The sequence below is a fragment of the Colobus angolensis genome, unplaced genomic scaffold (assembly GCF_000951035.1).
Source record: "Colobus angolensis palliatus isolate OR3802 unplaced genomic scaffold, Cang.pa_1.0 Scaffold79, whole genome shotgun sequence".
Lineage (NCBI taxonomy): Eukaryota > Metazoa > Chordata > Mammalia > Primates > Cercopithecidae > Colobus > Colobus angolensis.
The window spans coordinates 2,099,728-2,120,114 of NW_012121709.1; the positions used below are offsets into that span (position 1 = coordinate 2,099,728).

Consider the following 20,387-nt stretch of genomic DNA (forward strand, 5'->3'; position numbering starts at 1 on the left):
CTTTATATGACTCCTGCCTATAATCCCAACACTTTGGGAGGCCAAGGTGGGATGATCACTTGAGCCTAGAAGTTTGAGACCAGCCTGGGCAACATAGTGAGACCCCATCGCTGCAAAAATAAAAATAAATTAGGCACGATGGCATGCATCTGTAGTCCTAGCCACTCGGGAGAGTGAGGTGGGAGGATTGCTTGAGGCAAGAATTTGGGAGGCTACAGTGAGCTATGAGCTATGGTCATGTCACTGCACTCCAGCCTGGGTGACAGAGCAACTTGTCTCAAAAAAAAAAAAAAAAAAAAATTACATATATGTGTATATGTATAAGAATGTGTGTGTATATATATGTATATATATACACACACACACACACACACACTTGAATATACCTTTTAAAAAGTATCCTTTTATAGAAGGTACAAAGCACATATAGGATCCAAAGTAGAAAGAATACAAAAGAGCAGATATGTCAGCTGCGTAAGTCTAGAGATCTAATATAAACATACAACATGAGGACTAGAGTTAACATTGGAGATTTCCGCTTCTAGCAAAATCTTTTGTAGTAGATTTGAGGTGTTTTTTGCCACACACACAAAAAGGGCAAGTGTGAGACGATGGAAATGTTAATTGGTTAGCCTATGGTAAGTATTTCGCTATCTGTATGTCTATCAAAACATCATGTTGATTTTTAAAGCTACGCGATGTAGAGGAGCGGGATGGATGGAGAATTCAGAAGGAATAAGGCTAGACTCGAGAGAGAAGGAGGAACGGAACCCAGTGACCCCTCCCCTGGCTTCAGAGACCTGGGCTGCCTGGGCTGTGGAAATCATGAGACACAGTTCAGAGCCAAGGCACCAGAGCTGGCCAGACCTGGCGTCCTCCCACCTCCACCTCTTTGCAAGTCTGTGACCTTGGACAAGTTATTGTGTCCCTGGGTCTCGGTTTCTTCATCTGGACAACGGGATACAAGAACCCCTACTTCACATGGCCACTGTGAGAAGTACCACGCACTAACGCTTGTGGCCCAGCGGAAGGCTCAGGAATGTCACCTGTCAACACCACTGTCAATCGCATTCTCCGGGGTGGCTCCACACAAGGGCATGAGAAGCCAGGGCTAGAGGCTGGCTGGGGATGTTTCCAAAGGGAGGACTGGGAGACCGCCTTCCATTCTAGAGACCTCTGGGAAGGCCCAAGAGGAAAGCCCTGGAGGCCCCAGCCTCACAGCTGACAGCAGCACAACGTGCCTCCTGTTCTTTTTCCCCTTCAGTTTGGCCCAGATCCCAGAGAGGATTGGTCGGCCTTTACTCACGTGGTCAAAAACTTGACTCTTGGTGGCACTGTACTTCTGTGCGATGGCATCAGCCACGGCATTCGGCCCCATGAACAATGTGTTCCAGTTGTGAGAGCTACGAGGCAGGAGGCAGAACAGGGAGATCAGACCAAGCTGGAGGAGGGGAACTCGCTCTCAGACATGAATCCTGTAAGAAATGGGCTCCTAGGCCTGCCTTTCTACGTTCCTCCAATTTCCCTATCATGGGTTACATATACAGGGCCTGAAGACAACCAGAGGGATGATGACAGGGACCATCCCTAACAGTGCTTCATCTGTGTCAGGGACTAAGAACTTCGCATACATTCACTCATTGAAACCTTACAGCACCACAAAAGTACGGCACTACTATCATTCTCCCATTTTGCAGATGAGAAAACTGAAGCTCGGTAAGGTATGAACTAAACCCATCAGGAGTCAGAAGACCCAGGTGGCTTAGAAAGCACAGGGTGAGCGTGGTAGACGGTTGGGTTTGGGGTTCAGCAGCTTCGGGGCACTGAGGACCTGGTGCTGTTGGCTTTGTCCTGGGCCTCCTTCTTTTTCTTATAGGATGATGATCCCAGGGCACTGGCGTCCTCGCTGGCTTCCTTCTTGATGGTGGATGGTAACACGTGGAGCATCCTGCCCTGGACGGGAATGACAGGAAGGGAGTAAACAGAAACCCTGCCTTTAAGCCGTGTTTCCTGGTGGAGGATGTTGGCTTCTGCCACGGGTAAGGTGGACCTAGCACTGATCAGAGGGTGGGAGAGGTCAGGTAGAACGCGACCACTCTCTCCCCACCTGACACAGCTACACACAGGAAACTTCGGTCAGTGTATAACCTGCACCCGCAGCCCTCTCCCCGCTCCTTAAGCCTGCATCACATCCTGTCCCTGCACTGGTGAGTGAGAATGTGAGCTTCATGCCGGGGGGCCAGGTCTGGCCTGACGGCAACAAGGGGGTCAAGAAATCATGAATAAATGAATGAATGAGCAAAGGAAAACGGGTGAGGATGAGGTAGCCTGGGGCTTGAGGATGTATGCTAAGTAGATGACTTGGTAACACTGGGAAAAGAGAAGTTTCTTATATTCCACTGTGGCCATTTTAATATGCCTCTGTAAAAATTCCTTTCTTCTTACTCCTCTTCCAAGGTGGGATCTATAGAAATGGAGAGCAAATTCCTCCATTCAAGGAATATTTTTTTAGTGCCTGCTGTGTGCCAGACACAAGTGTAGGTGCCACAGATCAGTGACCAGAACAGATCAGACCCTGCCTTCACGCGATTTCTCACCTTCTAGTGGCTTGTGTGAGGCGGTGACTTAGCATGCCACTGCACGTTTTCTTAGGCCCACAAAGTGGACACCTGTGTCCACACACACACAGACACACATTTACAGCCTTTCCTGACCATGTGAGCCCACAAAGTGGATGCCTGTGTCCACACACACACACACACACACACACACACACACACACACACACACACACAGCCTTTCCTGACCACGTGAGTCCTGCAGCCTCCCAGCCAGCCCAGGAGGGGCCTCACCTGGAATACCTGCCCATCCACCTCCGAGTAGGCCTTTACAGCATGCTCAGGGAACATGAAGGTGACGAATGCAAAACCCTTGGGTTTCTTGGTCAGGCTGTCGATGGGGTAGTGGAGCTCAGACAGGGGACCTGAGGACAGGAGAAGTGTTGGTCTCTGGTGGGCCAGGCCACTCAGCCCCAGGGAAGAACGTGGTGAGCACCAGCTGTGAGCCAACCTCACAGGTCACGGGTGTCATTTCCCAGTCCCCTACGCGTGTCTATCCTAAGAGCAACAATACCTGGGTTGGAGCCCAGCACCACCACCTACTACACATGTAGCCTGCCTTGAGCAAATCACTGAGCCTCCCCATGCCTCAGTCTTTTCATCTGTATAACGGCACAATGGTACCTAGCTCATGGGCAGCTGCAACAACTAAATGTGTTAATGCGTGCATAGTGCACTAAACAGTGCTCGCTAGAGTTAGTGCCACAGAAGCGTCTTCCATGATGATATTAGCATCATGCTCAAATCAAAGCACACCCTTTCTGCAGTGCTTTCCACTCTGAACCCCAGGGTGTAACCGCGTCCCCTCTCTGGGTCTTTCCTTCCCAAATGGACATTTGGGGTATATCAAAGAATGCCCAGTCAGCCCAGCCATGCAGTGTAAGCCGGGATGCCAGCCTGTGTGAAGGATCTGGTGAGCAGATCGGTGAATAGAACACATAGTTCCATTGGGGGCAGGCCCCAGCCTTGGAGGTCAGATCAGTTTTCCTGATGGCAGGCCCTACTCAGGGCATCCTTACCCTGACAACAGGGCCTACATCAGGTGTTCAACCTACATTTCCAATCCTCCACAACCTACAGCTGGCCTCTGAATAGACATGGGGAGACACTGCTGGGATCTCAAAGGTATCAAGACCTCCCCTCATCCTGAACCCTCCCTTCCTGCCCTTCAACAATGGTAACTCTACAAACAAATGCAGCCTATTGTCACCAAGCTGGACTATGGGCCCTCAAGCCCATGGCCTGAGAAATAACAGCAACAACAACACTAACCTTGACACTGTCAAATCTATTTGGTGCTCAGCTTGGATAACAAGACTTTACATAATGAAGAATTCAGATATGGAGGAACGCCGTGTAGGTATACTCCTCAGGCAAAACCTGTACAGTTACTCAATTCCAACACTGAGTGGCAAGAGTTTGGACAGCAAGGGAGTATCTCAAAAAAGTCATTCAAATCGCTTCAATTCTGAATTTGGAGAAGTTAGAGAGCTCAGACAGCAAAACATGCCAGAGATGCTATTAATATCTTTTACTTCCTGTCCTGCAAATCCCTGCATTCATCATGTCACTGAATCTTCACAGCAGCTCAGGGGCACTTGGTCCCATTTTACAGATGAGAAAACTGAGGCAAGAGATGTGGAGTCGTGTGCACACTGGGACTTGAACCTAGGATGTCAGAGTCAGAGCCTGGTTCCCACAGCCGCTGGGCTATCCACGGCCCAGAGGCCTCCCCCCCTACCATATTTGGAGAAGAGCTTCTCCAGATCCTCCTCGGTGCTGGTGTAGGGCAGGTTCCGTACAAACAGCCTTCCGGACTCGGCCAGGTCCTCCTCCTCTTCGTTCTCCCCGAGCATCCGGCCTTGCCAGGATTTGGTGGTATTCTTTGGCGCAACATTGGTGGTGGGGACATTCTTTTCCCTGAATACCTCAATGTAGCGCCCACCTGCAATGAAGAGGAGTCAGGGCTCCAGGGGGAGGCCTAGAACTTGCCAGCGACTCCTTGCTGGTGACTTCAAACTCTTCTCTGCTGCCTTCCAGAAAACACAATCAACGTGGCAGATGACAACACCCAACACCTGCCCTGTCACCTGGGCCAGCACCATAAGCCAACACCAGGCCTGAACCCAAATCTCACTCACCCTGCCAGTTCAGCTTCAGCCCTGGAGGGAGCCTGCCTGAGTTATCCCAGACCACAGTGATGCATTCTCTAAACTTCGGGCTGCGTTCTCTGGCACTGCTTGTTGTTCTGCCTTGGGAAAGGTCTTAGGTGACAGCCCAGCCCTGGGTACTTACCCGCTGATGATTTATTTACATGCACAGCCCGTGTGCCTGATCAGGGTACTATTATCACTGTGTCCTGCACAGGCACTACTAGCTGTTCAATAAATACCCAACTCCTGACTTGCTAACAAGATTCCCAAGGCTCTCCACCTTCTCTAACACAACTCAAGTCTTCACTGGGGTTGACGGCTGGATTCAAATCACTTGTCTTGCCCAGGGATTGGTCAAAGATTATATCCCTGGGTGTTGTTCCAAAGACCTCCCAACTCCAGGGAATCTGCACGTGCTGTTCCCTCTACTGAATATCCTGCCTGTAGAGACAGAGCCTGCTTCCTCAACTGCAGGTTTGTGCACCAGTGTTGCCCCTTGGTGAGGCCAAAGCAGACAGGACCCTGTTTAAAGCCAAGCCCCCTCAAATCCCTGCCTTCCCCAGGACCCGTGCCTCCTGTGTGTTTTCCTGTAGCATGGATCACACATTTAACTACCTGTCTCTCCCTGCTAAGTCAGTTTACTCTCTGTCAGCTCTGGAAGGGCAGGGATTTGGGTCTGTTTGCTCCCTGCTGTGTCCCAGTGCCTAGAACAGTGTCTGCAGAGAGTCAGTACTCAATAAGAACGTGTAAAGGAAATGAAGGAACGAAGAAACCCTGTAACACAGAGACGGCACGTGGCCAGGGCTTCCTTACCCATGTACTCCCGGTTGCATTTCAGAGCTTGCTTAACTTCCTCTTCATTGCTGAAATCCACAAAGATGTATCCTGACAGAGGACAATGACAGAGGTAAAATCTGCAGGCCTTGCAGACATTTGTGGGGGTCCCCAGAGGAATACCCCTACTGTGCTAGGAGCAGAAAGTGAGGGAGAAACCTCTACCTTTGCCAAATCTACAAAATACAAAGGGTCTCCCTCTCTCTCTCCCACCCACAGCCCAATTTCCCTCTGCAGGGAACATCCAGACCCCAGCCTGGTGTTGTGGATGAAGATGCTGAATGCCAGGAGTCGGAAGCCCAGGAGGCATTTCTGTCTCCCTCCAAGCCTCACCCCACCCCTGACTGGCACCTGCTCCAAGCCATTCTCTGGAGAAGGGCCTGTGGCTAAAGCATGAGGACCCATCTAGGTGCTGGAAGCACCGTCTCCACACCCACTCTCTGCTTCTGGGCGCCTGAGGCCTTGACTCGCACAAAAAAACAAGCAGATTGGGGAGTCTTTCCTCTACCACAAGAGGCTCCGCTTCCTGACCTCTTTGGGCCTCAACCCCGTGAGGCAACAAGATGAGGACCATTCCCCTGCTTTTCTGGAGCATTAAGGAAATCCTCCTAGGGGCACAGAGCTAACAGCTGGCAATGTCTATTACTTGGTCCAAAGCCCTTGGGTTTTCTGCCTTTAATCACAAGGCTGTTTAGATGCTTTCCGTGACTCCTCTGTGCCCTCCTTTCCTATATCCAGGCACCTCATCCATCCCTATAAACATCTTCCATCCTTCTCCCTCCTCCTCTCCATGGTCACACCCCGGGCCCCATCACCACTGATCCTCCCTTAGAGGATGGCAAATGCCTGGCTCCAGGACCCATTCTTCACCAGCCAGGGACCATCCTAAATCTGATCACTGCCCTCCCCTGCTCTAAGCTCCCAGGGGCCCCTGCATCCTGATTGAAGCCCACCATCTTTTTCTTTTTGAGATTGGGTCTTGCTATGTTGTCCAGGGTGGATTTGAACTCCTAGGCTCAAGTAATCTTCCCACTTCAGACTCCTGATTAGCTGAGACTCACACAATCTTTAATGAGGCCCCTAAAGCTTAAGAGGCCCAGCCTGCCTCCTCCCCAGCTCTCCTGCAGGGGATATTCTGCTGCTTTTCAACATTTCATGCTTGGATCCCAGCTCTCTCCAACTCCACGGCCTCCAGTATGGTTTTCTCTTGGCCCCGACAACTCAGATACGCTTCTTCCTTCTCCCTCTCTGTTCTCTGAAGTGCCATAAAAGCAAGGGTACCACCACCATCACCACCACCACCATGAATATTAACAGCAGCTTTCACAGAGTGTGCAACAGGGGCTTAGCACTGCACTAAATGCTGTACACACAGCCATTCATGCAACTTGGTGAGACAGGTTTACCAGACTGCACAGAAAACAAACAAACAAAACTTGAGGCTAAGTCCCTTGTCCAAGGTCAGAGGGCTCCTACCTGAGATGTGCACCTAGGCAGAGCCGTTTCCCCTGACCTCACCCTGCCCTGTAATCAGTCTGCTGGGAGAAGGATGGGTGGCTGAATGGTCAGCCGGGTAAGTGGGACTTTCCTGATAAGAGGAGAGTTGGGGAAGAAACGCAGAAACGTGACAGTGAGGAGACGATCCCTCAAGCACACTTTCTTCCCCAGGTGTCAGCCTAGGTAGATCTCAACTGCTTTGCCCAGGCCAGTGGCTTCTTGCTAAAGACAGAGTACACATCCAGCAGCTTCCAGCCTCCAGCCTCCCTGCAGCTAGAGGGCCTCAGGGTGGTTCTCTTGAGAGGCAGCAAGTCTGCTGCTGAATCTCTCGCAGTGCCCTAGTCTGGCCAGCAAGGAGGAGTAGGCACAGGCAGGTGCCCACCTTCCTGAGCTCAGACACTCTGCCTTCCAGCCACACTGCTCATCTCAGGGAGGCCAGAACCCAGGGCTCTGAAGCCAAGGGAGGTGCCTGGTTGCCCAGAGTGTAAACCTGTAGGGAGGATGGCACGGGGCAACACCACGTAGGCTCAGCAACTCAGAGCCCTGCGCACCAGCAGAGCTGCCTGTGGACTTGACCCAGCAAACCCCAGGACCTGATGGCATTTGTTTCAGTGCAATAGGTGAGCCCACTGGGATAGGCAAAGGCTAACATGAGGAAGGGAAGGATGAAAAGCACAGGTGAAAACTCCATCCCTACACACCAGGCCTTCAAAGGCTGGAGCAAGATATGCAGCCTTGACCTGCCCAGGCTGACCACATCCACACAACTGAGGACCACAAATAGGAAGAAAAACGGGTGCCCTTAAAACTTCTCCCTTATTCAACTACCCCAACCTTCCATCTTCACTGTCTGCCCCCTTTCCCACCCGGAAACATCCCAGATCTTACCTGTTTTATTCCCATGAGCGTTTCTCACAATCCGAATGGCCACTGGTTTCAGGGGTGCCAGGAATTCCGTAACATTTTTCTGTAAGAAGTTTTTTTCCCCTTACCAACCACATAATAAAAATACAACCCAACGAAAAGACACGGGGCAAATTTCTGAATCAGAAAGGATTACAAAGCGTTTCATTCTTTAGTTTTTCTCTTTCCTTATACATATCTCTTCTCCAATTACCTTGGAAAAAATTTGAAAAAGAAAATCGGAGAAGAAATGAGTAACATCAATATAAAATAACAGCGTCACTGTCAGCATTAAAATAGCGACGTCGCTATCAGCACTTTAAGGCATTGTGTCCCCCCTAGATAATTTTATATACTTGGGATTAAATCTGGCTTTTTCCACTTCTCGGTAAGCCTGAGAATTTGCTTTTTGTGTATTAGTTTTGCAAGCAGCCACCTCGTGGTTTTTGCTTTGTTAATTAAAGCATGTGATTTTCAGAATGGTTGGTACTGAAAGAATTCTGACAAAATTACAAGACAACTCAGTGAGTTTAATAAAACCTAAATGCTTGCTACTCCGAAGTTTGTAAGTTGTAATTCGGAAATTTATAAACATAGAGTACCAGAACAGAAAAAGATTTCAAGAGAAAAAAGGCCAAAAGACATGAATGGGCACTTTCCAAAAGAGAAGATATATTGGCCAGGTGGGGTGGCTCACACCTGTAATACCAGCACTTTGGGAGCCCAAGGCGGGAGGATCACCTGAGGTCAGGAGTTCGAGACTAACCTGGCCAACATGGTGAAACCCCGTCTCTAACTAAAAATACAAAAATTAGCTGGGCATGGTGACGGGTGCCTGTAATCCCAGCTACCCGGAAGGCTGCAGCAGAAGAGTCACTTGAATCCGAGAGGTGGAGGTTGCAGTGAGCTGAAATTGCACCATTGTACTCCAGCCTGGGAGATAAAAGTGAAGCCCTGTCTCAAAACAACAACAACAAGCTATACATGATCTACAAATGTGAGAGAGCATGATCCATCTTATAAATAATTTAAAATATAAATTAACATGAGATGCCAATTTTACCTATCACTGATAAAACATTAATAATACCCAGGGTTCAGGAAAATGGGCACTTGTAGACTCTGCTACAGGGAGTATCAACTAGCAGTGCTCCCAGAGGGCAACTGATATTCTGTGCCAAAGCCTTAGAATTGTACACGCATGCGCCTATACAGAATATTTATCAGGAGCAAAGATCAGCAAACTATGGCCCATGGGCCAAATACCACCATGGTCTGCTTTTGTCTGGCTTGCAAGCTAAAAATGGTTTTTACATCTTAAAGGATTATTTACCAAAAAAAGAGAAAACAATGAATATGTGACAGAGATGAAATGGCTTACAAAGCCTAAAATATTTACCATCTGGCCTTTACAGACGAAGTCTGCTCACCCCTGATCCCAAGGAACTGAATTATTATAATAGCAAAAAATTGGATATAACTCCCATGTCCCAATTTAGGGGACTGAGTAAACCTGTGGAAGTTAACCCTGAGTAAGGAAGAGCATGAGTATAAAAACTGCTGCTGTAACAGAGTATATTCAATATTCAAAGAGGTCTATGACATATTGTGATGAGGAGGAAAAAGGGGTTTCCAAAGAGTTCCCAGTAGAGGATTGCTTTTCAGACATACAAAGACAAAAATGTCCAAGAGGCTTCAGTGAGCTATGATGGCACCACTGTATTACAGCCTGGGCAACACAGCGAGACCCTGTCTCACACACAAAAAACAAAACCAAAAACTAAAAACAAAGGAAAATAAAACAAAAACCATCTAAGAAGACACATCCAAACCGTAGCAGTGGATGTCACTGGGTAGGACACAGGTGTGTGGGCCGGACAGCCCCAGTTTGCCTGGGATGAGTTGTCACTGTATCTGGAGCCATTAGACCCGTGGTAATTACATCCACAGCCTGGCACCCCATTGGGGTAGCACCCCTCTCACTCTCAATTTAGTGTGTATGATAATTTAGTAGACATCCTACTTAGAGGCAATTTTTAAATGTTTTATTTAGCTACACGGTTTTGAATTTTCTATATTGAACTTCTATTACTTTCATGAAGAGTGAAAATTAAAAGTGTTCTTCTGCTGTTACAGACCCAAAGGCAGCAAACTACAGTCCACAAGCCAAATCTGGCCCACTGCCTGTTTTTGTAAATAAAGTTTTATCTATTTTTACCTACTTTCTGAGACTGCTTCCTTGCTATAAGAGCAGCGTGAGTAGTCACAACAGAGACCATGTTGATCACGAAGCCTTAAATATTTACTGGCTGACCCAACCCCCACGCTTTTCTCTAACAGAGTGTGTCCACCTGGTATGGGTACCAGTGAGTGAAACCAGAACCTCCTTTGTCTTGGTGTAGCCATCCCTGTTTCCTGACCCTGGCAATGCCAGAGATCTTATTTCTCAGCCTTTTTGGCCCCCAATTCCTTCCAGCTCATGTCCTCAACTGACTCTAATGCCCCCATGCACCAAAGGCTCCTGGCCTTCCCACCCTCGTCTCCTGCTCCCACAGGCTCCCGACCTCAGTCAGCACATACCTCTGTGACATTGAACGGGGCTCCCCGCAGCTTCACGGTGTGGCAGGTGGTGGGCTCCTTCTGGTTTGCTGGTTTCTCTGTCTGAGTGATCAGAAAAACAAACAGAAGTGGCCACACTAACGCTTCATACAGCTGCAGGAGGTGGCACACTGGGACATTTCAGTGCCAGAGAAGGTGCCTGCTGTCAGGGAGAACTGGGGAACACTGGGAAGAATCCATGTCTACCGTGCATGGAGTCTGGCCAGAGGTGGGGCTAGGTGATGCCAAGTCTCCATGTGCCCCTGAGATGAGGGCTGGAACCAGAGCCTGGCAAGCTATGGGCACTTGCACAGGAGCCCTGGGGCTACAAGGAGGGGCAGGGTGAGAATGGGAAGGAGCCCTGAAGAACAGGGCTGCCAGTACCACTATGCAAGGCTTATCAGTGCCAGACACTGAGTCAAGCACTTTACAGATGCCAGTGATCTACTAAAGAAAATAAAAAAATAAAATAATAAAATAAAATAAAATAAATAAAATAAAATAAAATAAATAAAATAAAATAAAATAAAAATAAAAACAGAAAAGAAATGCAGAAACGACACACGGCGAGCAAGCGGCAGGGCCAAGATCGGGAAGCCTTCGGACTGCAGAGCTGCGTCTTTCCCCAACATTCCACTCTCCTAACAGAGGAGCTGTGGGGACCATGGGCAAGCACGAGAGCGGCCCTCCTCCCTTGGCATCTGCGGGATACACACGCACCTCAGCTCTGGCCTCCGGTGGTCTCTTTTTCCCAGCTGGCATCCCTTGCTCTTGGCCTGCACCCTTGCTGTCTCTTTCCTGCAGGATTGGGGTGGCGGAGGAAGCGTCTTCCCCGGCCTCACTCCCTTCATCACACTGCACGGCTTCATCTTCACTTTCCTCTTCTTCCGAGGAAGAGGACGACCCGGCCTTCACCATCTTGGATTTCAGGTAATCCATGTCTGACAGCTCCTTCTGCACAGCTGCCTTCGGTTCGAGGCTTGCCTCTTCTGGAAAAACAGGGAGGCTGAGGTCAGTGATAGCTATGAGCAAACCAGAGTTCGGAGGCAGCAAATGGCAGATGGTCCTCCTAGTGAGAGGCCTGAGGCCCCACGCCCTGGTATCCTTGCCACACTGTGCCCATGGCCCCTGTGCCCAGCATCCCCCATAAGTCCTCTGATTAGCAGTGCCACAGGGGTGGGGCTACTGCAGCTTTGATATTCTCTGTGCCACACATTGAGCTCCTGGCTCCCTGCCACCAGCCATGTCTTCCCAGTTCTCTCTATATGGCAGCCTCCATGACACTTTTCAGAGTAGGTACAGGACGGTCAGTCTCTGCTTAACACTCTCCAGGGGTTTCTGGATGCTCAGGGTGAAACTCAAGCTCCTCATCAGGGATGGCTGCGCGGGCTTCTCCCACTGTCTCCTCCTGCTCCAGCCATCCCAACCCACATCAAGCCCCTCAAGCCCATGCATTTTCCTTTCCTCTGTGTCTTTGCTGTTCCCCTGCCTGGCACCCCTTTCTTCTCCCCTCCCCTACCATGTCCCACTAAGTCCCCTGAGTTCCTCGGATGTAAACTTAGTGCAGAAACATTACCAGGCATAACTGCACTAAATGCATATCCTCTCACCTTTAGACCCAAATAGACTCCCAGCTCTCCACCAAGCAAATACTCTCCTGTGTTGCAGCTGCTCCCTTGCCCGCCAGGCCTCCCCTGACACCATAAACCCCTTCTGAGGACAAAGGCTCACTCCCTCACCTCCTCAGGGAGGCCTTCCCTGATAACTCTCCTGTCCCCCTTTCCTGCTTTCTCTCTGTAGCATTCACCATCCTATGACATACCAACAGTGGACTTATTTGCTTATTGTTCCTCTCCACAACCATAATCACAGCTCCATGGGGGAAGAGACCCTTCTGTCTTCTGCTTATCAACATGGTCCCAATGCCTGAAGTATGCCTGGCAGATAGTAGGTGCTCAAGAAATATTTGTTGAGTGACTGACTGACTGACTGAATACCCAAGTAGGATCAGTGATGGCAGACGCACCTGCAGAGGGATCATCAGCCCCCACTGGAGAGCTCAAGGGCTCACCTGACTCCTAGAGTCTGGCACAGAGGGGCCCCCCCGTGCCGATGAGCCCAATGGCAAGCACAGGTCCGTGCACCTGGAGCACACAGTCCCCATGCCCTCACCTTCCAGGTCCTCCCCGGCTCCCTCCTCCTCACTCTCCTGCCCAGAATCGGAGTCGAAGTTCAGGTAGTCGCTGGCCGGCTTGCTCTTCCCTTTCGAGGGCTCAGCATCCAGGACATCGTTCGCCCAAGTGGCTGCCTGCGCTCGCCTCTGATGAACTGACAGAAACTCCTGGAACTCTGTATCCTCCTTCAGCTGGTGGCACCAGAACCCGGGCAGCAGGGACACGGGAAAAAGGGAGAGGAAGAGGCAGAGAAGGCTCAGGTGGGGCTTGATCTTTCTAACTCTTAGGAGGGTGAGAAGATCCCTCAAGCTCATTTCCCCCATTTTCTAGAGGACCCCGAGGTTCAGCTGGGTCAGTTCTGAGGAAGGCAGAGTTGACTCCTCACCAGATAAAACTAAGAGGACATGAAGACAAGTCCAGGGGAGACCAGAGGCACAGCTCTCTGCTTCCCAGGGCCAGCCTCCATCCTCTCCTGCCTCTTCCCTCTCCCAGCCTCCACCCTCTCCAGTCTCTTCCCTTTCCCAGTCTCCTCCCTCTCCCAACCTCCACCCTCTCCAGCCTCCACCCTCTCCAGCCTCCACCCTCTCCAGCCTCCTTCCTCTTCACCCTCTTCAGCCTCCACCCTCTCCCAACCTCTACCCTCTCCAGTCTCCACCCTCTTCCACCTGCTGCCCACACTCCCTCCCTCTTGGGCAACAGGACAGACTCACCTTCTCCAGTTGACCTGCCACCTTTTTCTTCTTCTCGTCCTGAAAACAGAAGGCACAGAGAGTGAGGGTCACACAGATGAAGAGAGCTGGGAAACAGAACTGCATTGACTTGGGAGTGCCCATCTTCGGGAACCAAAAGGGAGTGACTACCCTGCTGGCACTGGGGACAGAGGCCAGAGTGACCCTTTACATACTTTCTTAATTTCTGGAGTAGTAGAGTCTTTTGGAGGCTGCTTGGGCTGGCTTGGTTTCTGGGCATGTTTGCTCCAGGCTCTGGGTTTGGCCGGGTCCCCAAATGACTTGCAGAACTCCACCTGTGTGGGAAAGAGAGTGATTTTCACACGTGCCACGGCACCCAGGTGTTAGGTGCTGCCCTTCGGCACCTGGGAGCTCAGGCATTTTAGACACCTGCCACTGCCCAGCTGAGTTTGCTGAAGTAGATTACACATCGCCCCTTAGCCTGGGCTTTCTTCTTCAAGTCTAGAATGTAATACTTTAACAGTCTATCAGTACGAGTCTGTAATACTGTAATGGTAATAGCTGCCACTTACTGAGGAATTCCACATACCAGGTACTGTCTAACGTGCTCTGCAAGTACTGATACACTGAGCCTCTCACATCAGTGACAGCTACGACTTTCTATAATTCAGATCAAGAAACTGAAGCATCAAGAAGTCAATTGCTCTGGGTTACCTAGGTAGTAAGTGACAGAGTGAAGACTGGTACTCAAGGGGTCTCTGGGCTCTGGAACCTGAGTTCTTAACCATCCACTGTACAGGGTGGCGAGATGACCTGGGCCAAGCACTCAGTCAGGCTCTGGGCAGGGCAATGTGGGGCAGTGGCTACCAGGGTTACCCCACACTGCCTTAGGTTAATTATCATAAAGTGAGCTCATCTGGCTCCAGAGAACAATTCTAGAGTGATAGAGGCAGTGGGGTGACCACTGGAGGGATGGAAGAGTACTGGAGACCCAGTCTGAGCTGATGCACCATTCAGGCCCTAAAATCTCCAATACACTCCTCTGAGAGGACTTTGAGAGCGCTGGTTATTCAGGCATCCACCACTGCCAGCCACTCCCAGCCACGGTTAAGGCTGATGCTGGTCAACCAACCACTACCCCTAGGGGAAGGAGCTGCCATCTGGTTGCAATCCTTTTTAAGACACAGGGTCTCACTCCATCGACCAGGCTGGACTGCAGTGGCACGATCATAGCTCACTGCAGCCTCAAACCCTTGGGCTCAAGAGAACCTCTTGTCTCAACCTTCTGAATACCTAGGACTCCAGGCACATGTCACCGTGCCCGGTTAATTTTTTTTATTTTTGTAAAGACGCAGTCTTGCTATGTTGCACAGGCTGGTCTTGAACTCCTGGCCTCAAGTGATCCTCCCACCTCAGCCTCCCAAAGTGCTGGCATAGGCATGAGCCACCACACCTGGCCAGTTACAATCCCTTTTGTGCACACTTTCAAAATAGGCTTGTTATTTCTATAATAATGACATGTACTCATGGTACAAAATTCAAATAATATATAAAAGTACAACGAAAATTTAAAAAAGTACCCCAATTCCTATCACTCATAGAGAGGAATGATTAGTATTTTGGTACAAATTCTATCCTATGGCCTTCTATGCATTTATCATATATGTATGGAGGAATACGATTGTGTCTAAATGGGATCACATGAGACATACCTGTATTTGTCCATCATCTATTTTTTCCTTCTCAAAAAGCGTTAGAGATGTTTTTACGATGTCACTAAATACATGAGTGACCTGAAGTGGAGCCCCCTCCTCCAGGAAGCTTTCCTGACTCCTCCCCGGTCAGGCTAGAGATCTTTGTTCTCCCACAGTCCCTGGGGCTCACCTCATCATAGCACTGATGTCACTGAGCCAAAGCAGGCTGCTGACCTATCAGCCCCCCGCCTGCCCAGAGGCAGCTGGCTCCATGAGGACAGGGGCTGAGATATCACCTTTTTCTCTAAATTCCCAGCATCACCGAGTGCTTGCCAAATGCATGAGTGAATGCATGAGGTGGAGCTGTGGTTCTCAAGGTGTGGGCCTCAGACCAGCAGCATGGGTGTCACCTGAGGGCTTGCTGGATGTGTGAATTCTTGGGTCCTGCCTCCATGCACTGAATCAGATACTCTGGGGACGGGCCCAGGAAGCTGTTATAACAAGCTCTCAGGTGATTTGTATGCACATGAAAGTGTGTGAATCAGTGAGGAAGAAGACCAAAGACATCACAAAGTGAAGAGGGACGGTCTTTGAACTCAAGTGTTGAGTGAAAGATCAAACAACACCACACTCGACAGGCAGGTAAGGGTGAGACTCCCGCCCACTCACTGTGATCCGGGATGTGTCGATGAAGCTCTTGTTGAAATGCTTGAGTGCCTTTTGGGCCTCTTCCTCGGACTTGAAGCCAATAAAGCCAAACTTGCGGAACTTGCCATCTTTGGTGAACTTCAGACTGCAGTCTGTCAGCGTGCCGAAGGCGGCAAACAGCTGCCTGAAACGCTCCTCCTTCATCTAGGACAGAGGGAGAGGAATGAGAGACAAACTGGAAAGTCCCCAGAGCAAGGGGACAAAATGGGCTGGAAACCTCATGAGGTCATGAGATTCTCTAAGGGTGGCCTTAGATGAAGAGGGGCAGAGTGTGCTTTTCTAGCTACAATAGGTTCCAGCTGTGACTCTAGCACGAGTTGTGTGGCCTTGAGAAAGTCCCTTAACCACTCACTGATGTGGAAATCATGACTCATAATGGCTGCAAATGACATCTTCCTACCCTATGGGGCTCCTATGAGGATAAGACCAATTACAGAAGTAGTATTATGTCTGCTACATAGTAGATATCTAATAAATACTTGTCGGAATAAATGAATGAATAACCAGGCAGGGTAAGCTATATATATCTTTGACAATGAAGCCTCCCACAAAAAGATGCCCACATCCTAATCCCTGGAACCTGTGGATATGTTACCTTACATGGCAAAAGGGACTTGGCAGGTGTGACTGATGTGGAGACGGGGAGATGACCTGGATTATGCAGCCAGGCCCAATGTCACCTCATGGGTCCTTACGAGAGGGAGGCAGGAAGATGAGAGAAGATGGAAACAGAGGAGATTGGGAAGATGTTATCCTATTGGCTCCAAAAATGGAGTATATAACCATGAGCCAAGGAAGACAGGTGCTTCTAGAAGCTGAAAAAAGGCAAAGGGACAGATGCTCCTATAGAGCTTCCCAGAAGGACTGCAGCCCTGATAAAGCCTTGATTTTAGGATTTCCGACCTGCAAAACTGTAAGATAACAAATTTGGATTGTTTAAGCCACTGAGTTGTGCGAATTTTCTATAGCTGCATTAAAAACTAACACACTAATATTATAATTTGGTCAAGAAGCCGCACACTATGGAAAACAGGCTCCTGGCTTCTCACCATCTTCACTGCAGCCAGGCTACCCTCACAACTCAGTTTTCTAAGCAGATACTGGGAGATTAGTGTGTGTGGTAGTGGAGTTGGGACATTCAGGGCCCACAGACAGCCAAAACAAGTTTGAAAATGCAAGAAGCTTGAGGCCTTGGCAGTCCAACTAGAAGATGACATTTTCTGAGGTAGCTTCTTACTAACTGATCTCATCAAAATCTCAATCACACTGTGAGTTAGGCATTTTTATCCACATTTTATAGAGGAGAAAATGAAACTCATAAGGGATAAATGATCTGCCCAAGGCCTACAGAATCAAGGTTTGTGACTCAATTCAGAAATATAGAAGACAGTGAATTCAAGTCCTCAGTGCCTGGGAGAGACCAGGCTCAAGTCTGAATCCATCATTCCTTTGTCAAAAACCTTTTGGTGACTTTCTGGCACCAAAGTCTCAAGGACAAGCATCTAAAGGAAAACATGCAATTCTTCAAGATCTGCCCTGACCAACCTCTTCAGCACCACGTTTGCCAAACTCCTCACAGCCTTCTCACCTCTGAGGTTTTACTTTGGTTGTCCCCTCTGGGTGACATTTCCCAAGACAGGCCCTGGCTAACTCCTCATTCTCAGTTTAATCATCTCATATTCCAAGAGGCCTTTCTTAGATGCCTTAGGTGGACGAGATAACCAGCCCTCACTGTGCTCCCATAGCACCCTGTTCATATTTCAATGATGCACCTTGCATCATAATGATCTGGTGCCTCTCTTTTCTGCTAGCCTGCAAGTTCCGTTAAAAATAAGGACCCAGGCTTATCCACCTCTATCTACAGTGTCGGCAATATCACAAGTACTCACTACTAAATATTTGTTGAAAATAATTAAGACCAGTGCAGACAATCATGCTAAGAGAGAGTCAGATGTAGTGGTGAGGAATGCAAATTCTAGAAAAAGATTGCTCAATTCAATCCCTGCTCTATAAATTATACCAGTGTGTGAGCTCAGGCAAATCCCTGTACCTCTCTGTATCTTGGTTTCTTTACCTTTAAAATGGATGTAAAAATAAAACTTACCTCACAGGGATGAGGTGAGGATTAAATGTTACTTTACCTAAAGCACCTGGAACAGCGCCTGGCACATAGTAAACTCTCCAAGTGTCAGCTGCAACTGCCCTTGTTTTTGTTATTCTTTCATTCATGAGATAAGACAAACAATAAGAGAGTCAACTACACCGTGAAGTGCAACAAAGCTGAATTTGGGAAGAAAAGGAAATGCAGCCATGCTAAAATAGATATTTTTAAGTATACTGCTCAGAGATGATGATAGGAGAATTAAAAATAAGAATATTACAGACACTGGAGGGGAGGAACAGATGATCTAAATTCCGTATTTTTCATAGTTGAGGCCTAACAGATAGTCACTGGGGCAGGCAGGTCAAAAGGAGGAAGGTACACTCCTTGAATATACAGAGATACATGTGAGGAGTCCCAAAAACAAATCAATGAAGACGATTCCTCCTGGACAGAGAGGGAAGGTAGGACAGAGCAAAGACTTTGCTACTCATGATATACACTACTATACTGCTTGAATTTTGAAAACCGTGTGTTACAAAGTTCCTTTGTCCCACCTGACAAAGGGGGGGGGGAAAGGAAAGGAAAAAACTCACATTAAAACAGAAATGGGGGCCAGGCGCAGTGGCTTAGGCCTGTAATCCCAGCACTTTGGGAGGCCGAGGCGGTGGATCACCTGAGGTCAGGAGTTCGAGACCAATTTGGCCAACATGGCGAAACTCCACGTCTCTACTAAAAATACAAAAATTAGTTGGGCGTAGTGGTGCGTGCCTATAGTCCCAGCTACTTGGGAGGCTGAGGCAGGAGAATCGCTTGAACCCGGGAGGCAAAGGTTGCAGTGACTGGAGACTGCCGAGATTGTGCCACCGCACTCCAGCCTGGGCGACAGAGCCAGACTCCATTTCAAAACAAAACAAAACAAAACAAAAAACAAAAAAAAGAAACCATGCGAGAGAGAGAGAGAAAAAAAAGGATATAAGACAAACAATGATAAGAGAATCAACTACACAGTGAAGCACAACAAAGCTGAATTTGGGAGGGAAAGGAAGTGCAGCTACGCTAAAAATCCTCATCCCACAAAGCAAGGCATCAAGAGATACTGTCTAACCTGATGGATGGATCAGTAATCCATTAAAAAAACAAAACAAAACAAAACAAAAACAGCGACAAACAGAAAAAAGGATGATCCATTCGAGCCCACCGCATCTAATCATCTAGTACTACGTACATTCACCTATTTTGCCTACCATGTGTCGAGTTCTGTGCTGGGCTCTAGCGAAACAAAAAAGTGTGGCTGGGTCACCACTCCCCACTTACTAGATAAATGCTGTAAAGCCCTTTACCCACTCCGTATTCCTACTTGCCCTAAGGATGGGAGTGGGAATTGGAATGCAGGTCCGCAGATTAATATTCCTCATGTCTTCCCCAACAGTCTCCAGACTGGGAGAGGAATATAAATACAGTGTTGGACAATGTCCCAGGTCAACAACTAAAAAATAGTGATCGAATGAAAGAGGTTGTGGAAGCAGGGCATTCGCCACAAGGTGGGAGTTGTCACCTCCCTGGGAAGAGTTGGGTTAGAAGTCAGGTACCAAACAGCCAGTTGTGAAACCGTAAGCAGTCACTATTCCTCTTTCCCCGCGATCAAATGGGGATAAGCCCAGGATCCCGCCCTTTTTGAGTTCGGAATTGGCCCGGAGTCCTGCCCCAGAGGGAAAAATCTTCCATTACCTCCAGGCATCTCTTCCCTACCTCACAGCTCCCGGCTGGTCTCATTTCAGATTCCCAACTCCTGCCTCTGCACTCACCCCATTCGGGAGATTCTTCACGATCAGTCGCGACATGGCGCAGGGTCCCCGCTGTTTTGATTCCAACACGACTGGACAGCGTCTTCCACCAACAACTTTCACGCTACCGCCCTGGACGCCGCCATCTTTGCCGAGCCGGAACACAGTCATGTGGCTGAGACCTCGGCCTGATCTGTCCGGAAGTAGGCGTGGCTAAATAAAAGCCACTCAGGGAAGTCACACCCCACAAGGGGTGGGCCTGGGCGCTTGCATTTTGCGCAGGCGCAGGGTCTTGGGCGGATTCTGGAGACGTCAATACAGCGGCGAAGGCAGCAGGGGGCGCCGGTCAGTAACGTGCGCCGGGTCCGCTAGGTGTTAAGGGTGGCGCCAACAGAGCAGTCGCGTTCTCGCCGTTTTCCTACTTTATTTTTATTATTGAGCCCTAGGACTGCCCTGAGAACGGGGGCAAGATTAGGGACCCTTGCGTCCCTCGTAGCAATGGGGAAAGTGAAGCTTAGAGAGATTGCCAGCCAACATAAATCAAGTATTGAGCCTTTTGTGTAAATACTTGGAATGAGCATGTTGGAAATAAAGGCTCTCATTTTGCAGGCAGATAAACTGGGAATCGTGC

The 20,387-nt window shown here is 49.1% G+C and overlaps 1 protein-coding gene across 2 annotated transcripts in view; it reads right to left on the reverse strand.

Annotated features, from left to right (window-relative positions):
* Positions 1–19,954, reverse strand: part of RBM19 (RNA binding motif protein 19) — a 144,850-nt gene extending 124,896 nt beyond the window's left edge. For both annotated transcript variants that reach the window (XM_011928696.1, XM_011928695.1), the window contains exons 1-13: positions 19,778–19,954; positions 15,830–16,012; positions 13,682–13,801; positions 13,488–13,526; positions 12,776–12,968; positions 11,324–11,592; positions 10,586–10,666; positions 7,991–8,069; positions 5,585–5,656; positions 4,360–4,563; positions 2,853–2,983; positions 1,832–1,953; positions 1,307–1,403 (exon numbers count right to left, since the gene is read on the reverse strand). In XM_011928696.1, the coding sequence (XP_011784086.1) occupies positions 1,307–1,403; positions 1,832–1,953; positions 2,853–2,983; positions 4,360–4,563; positions 5,585–5,656; positions 7,991–8,069; positions 10,586–10,666; positions 11,324–11,592; positions 12,776–12,968; positions 13,488–13,526; positions 13,682–13,801; positions 15,830–16,012; positions 19,778–19,927 (1,740 nt within the window). In that variant the 5' untranslated portion in view covers positions 19,928–19,954. The remainder of the gene's footprint in view (positions 1–1,306; positions 1,404–1,831; positions 1,954–2,852; positions 2,984–4,359; positions 4,564–5,584; positions 5,657–7,990; positions 8,070–10,585; positions 10,667–11,323; positions 11,593–12,775; positions 12,969–13,487; positions 13,527–13,681; positions 13,802–15,829; positions 16,013–19,777) is intronic.
* Between the last annotated feature and the right edge of the window lie 433 nt (positions 19,955–20,387).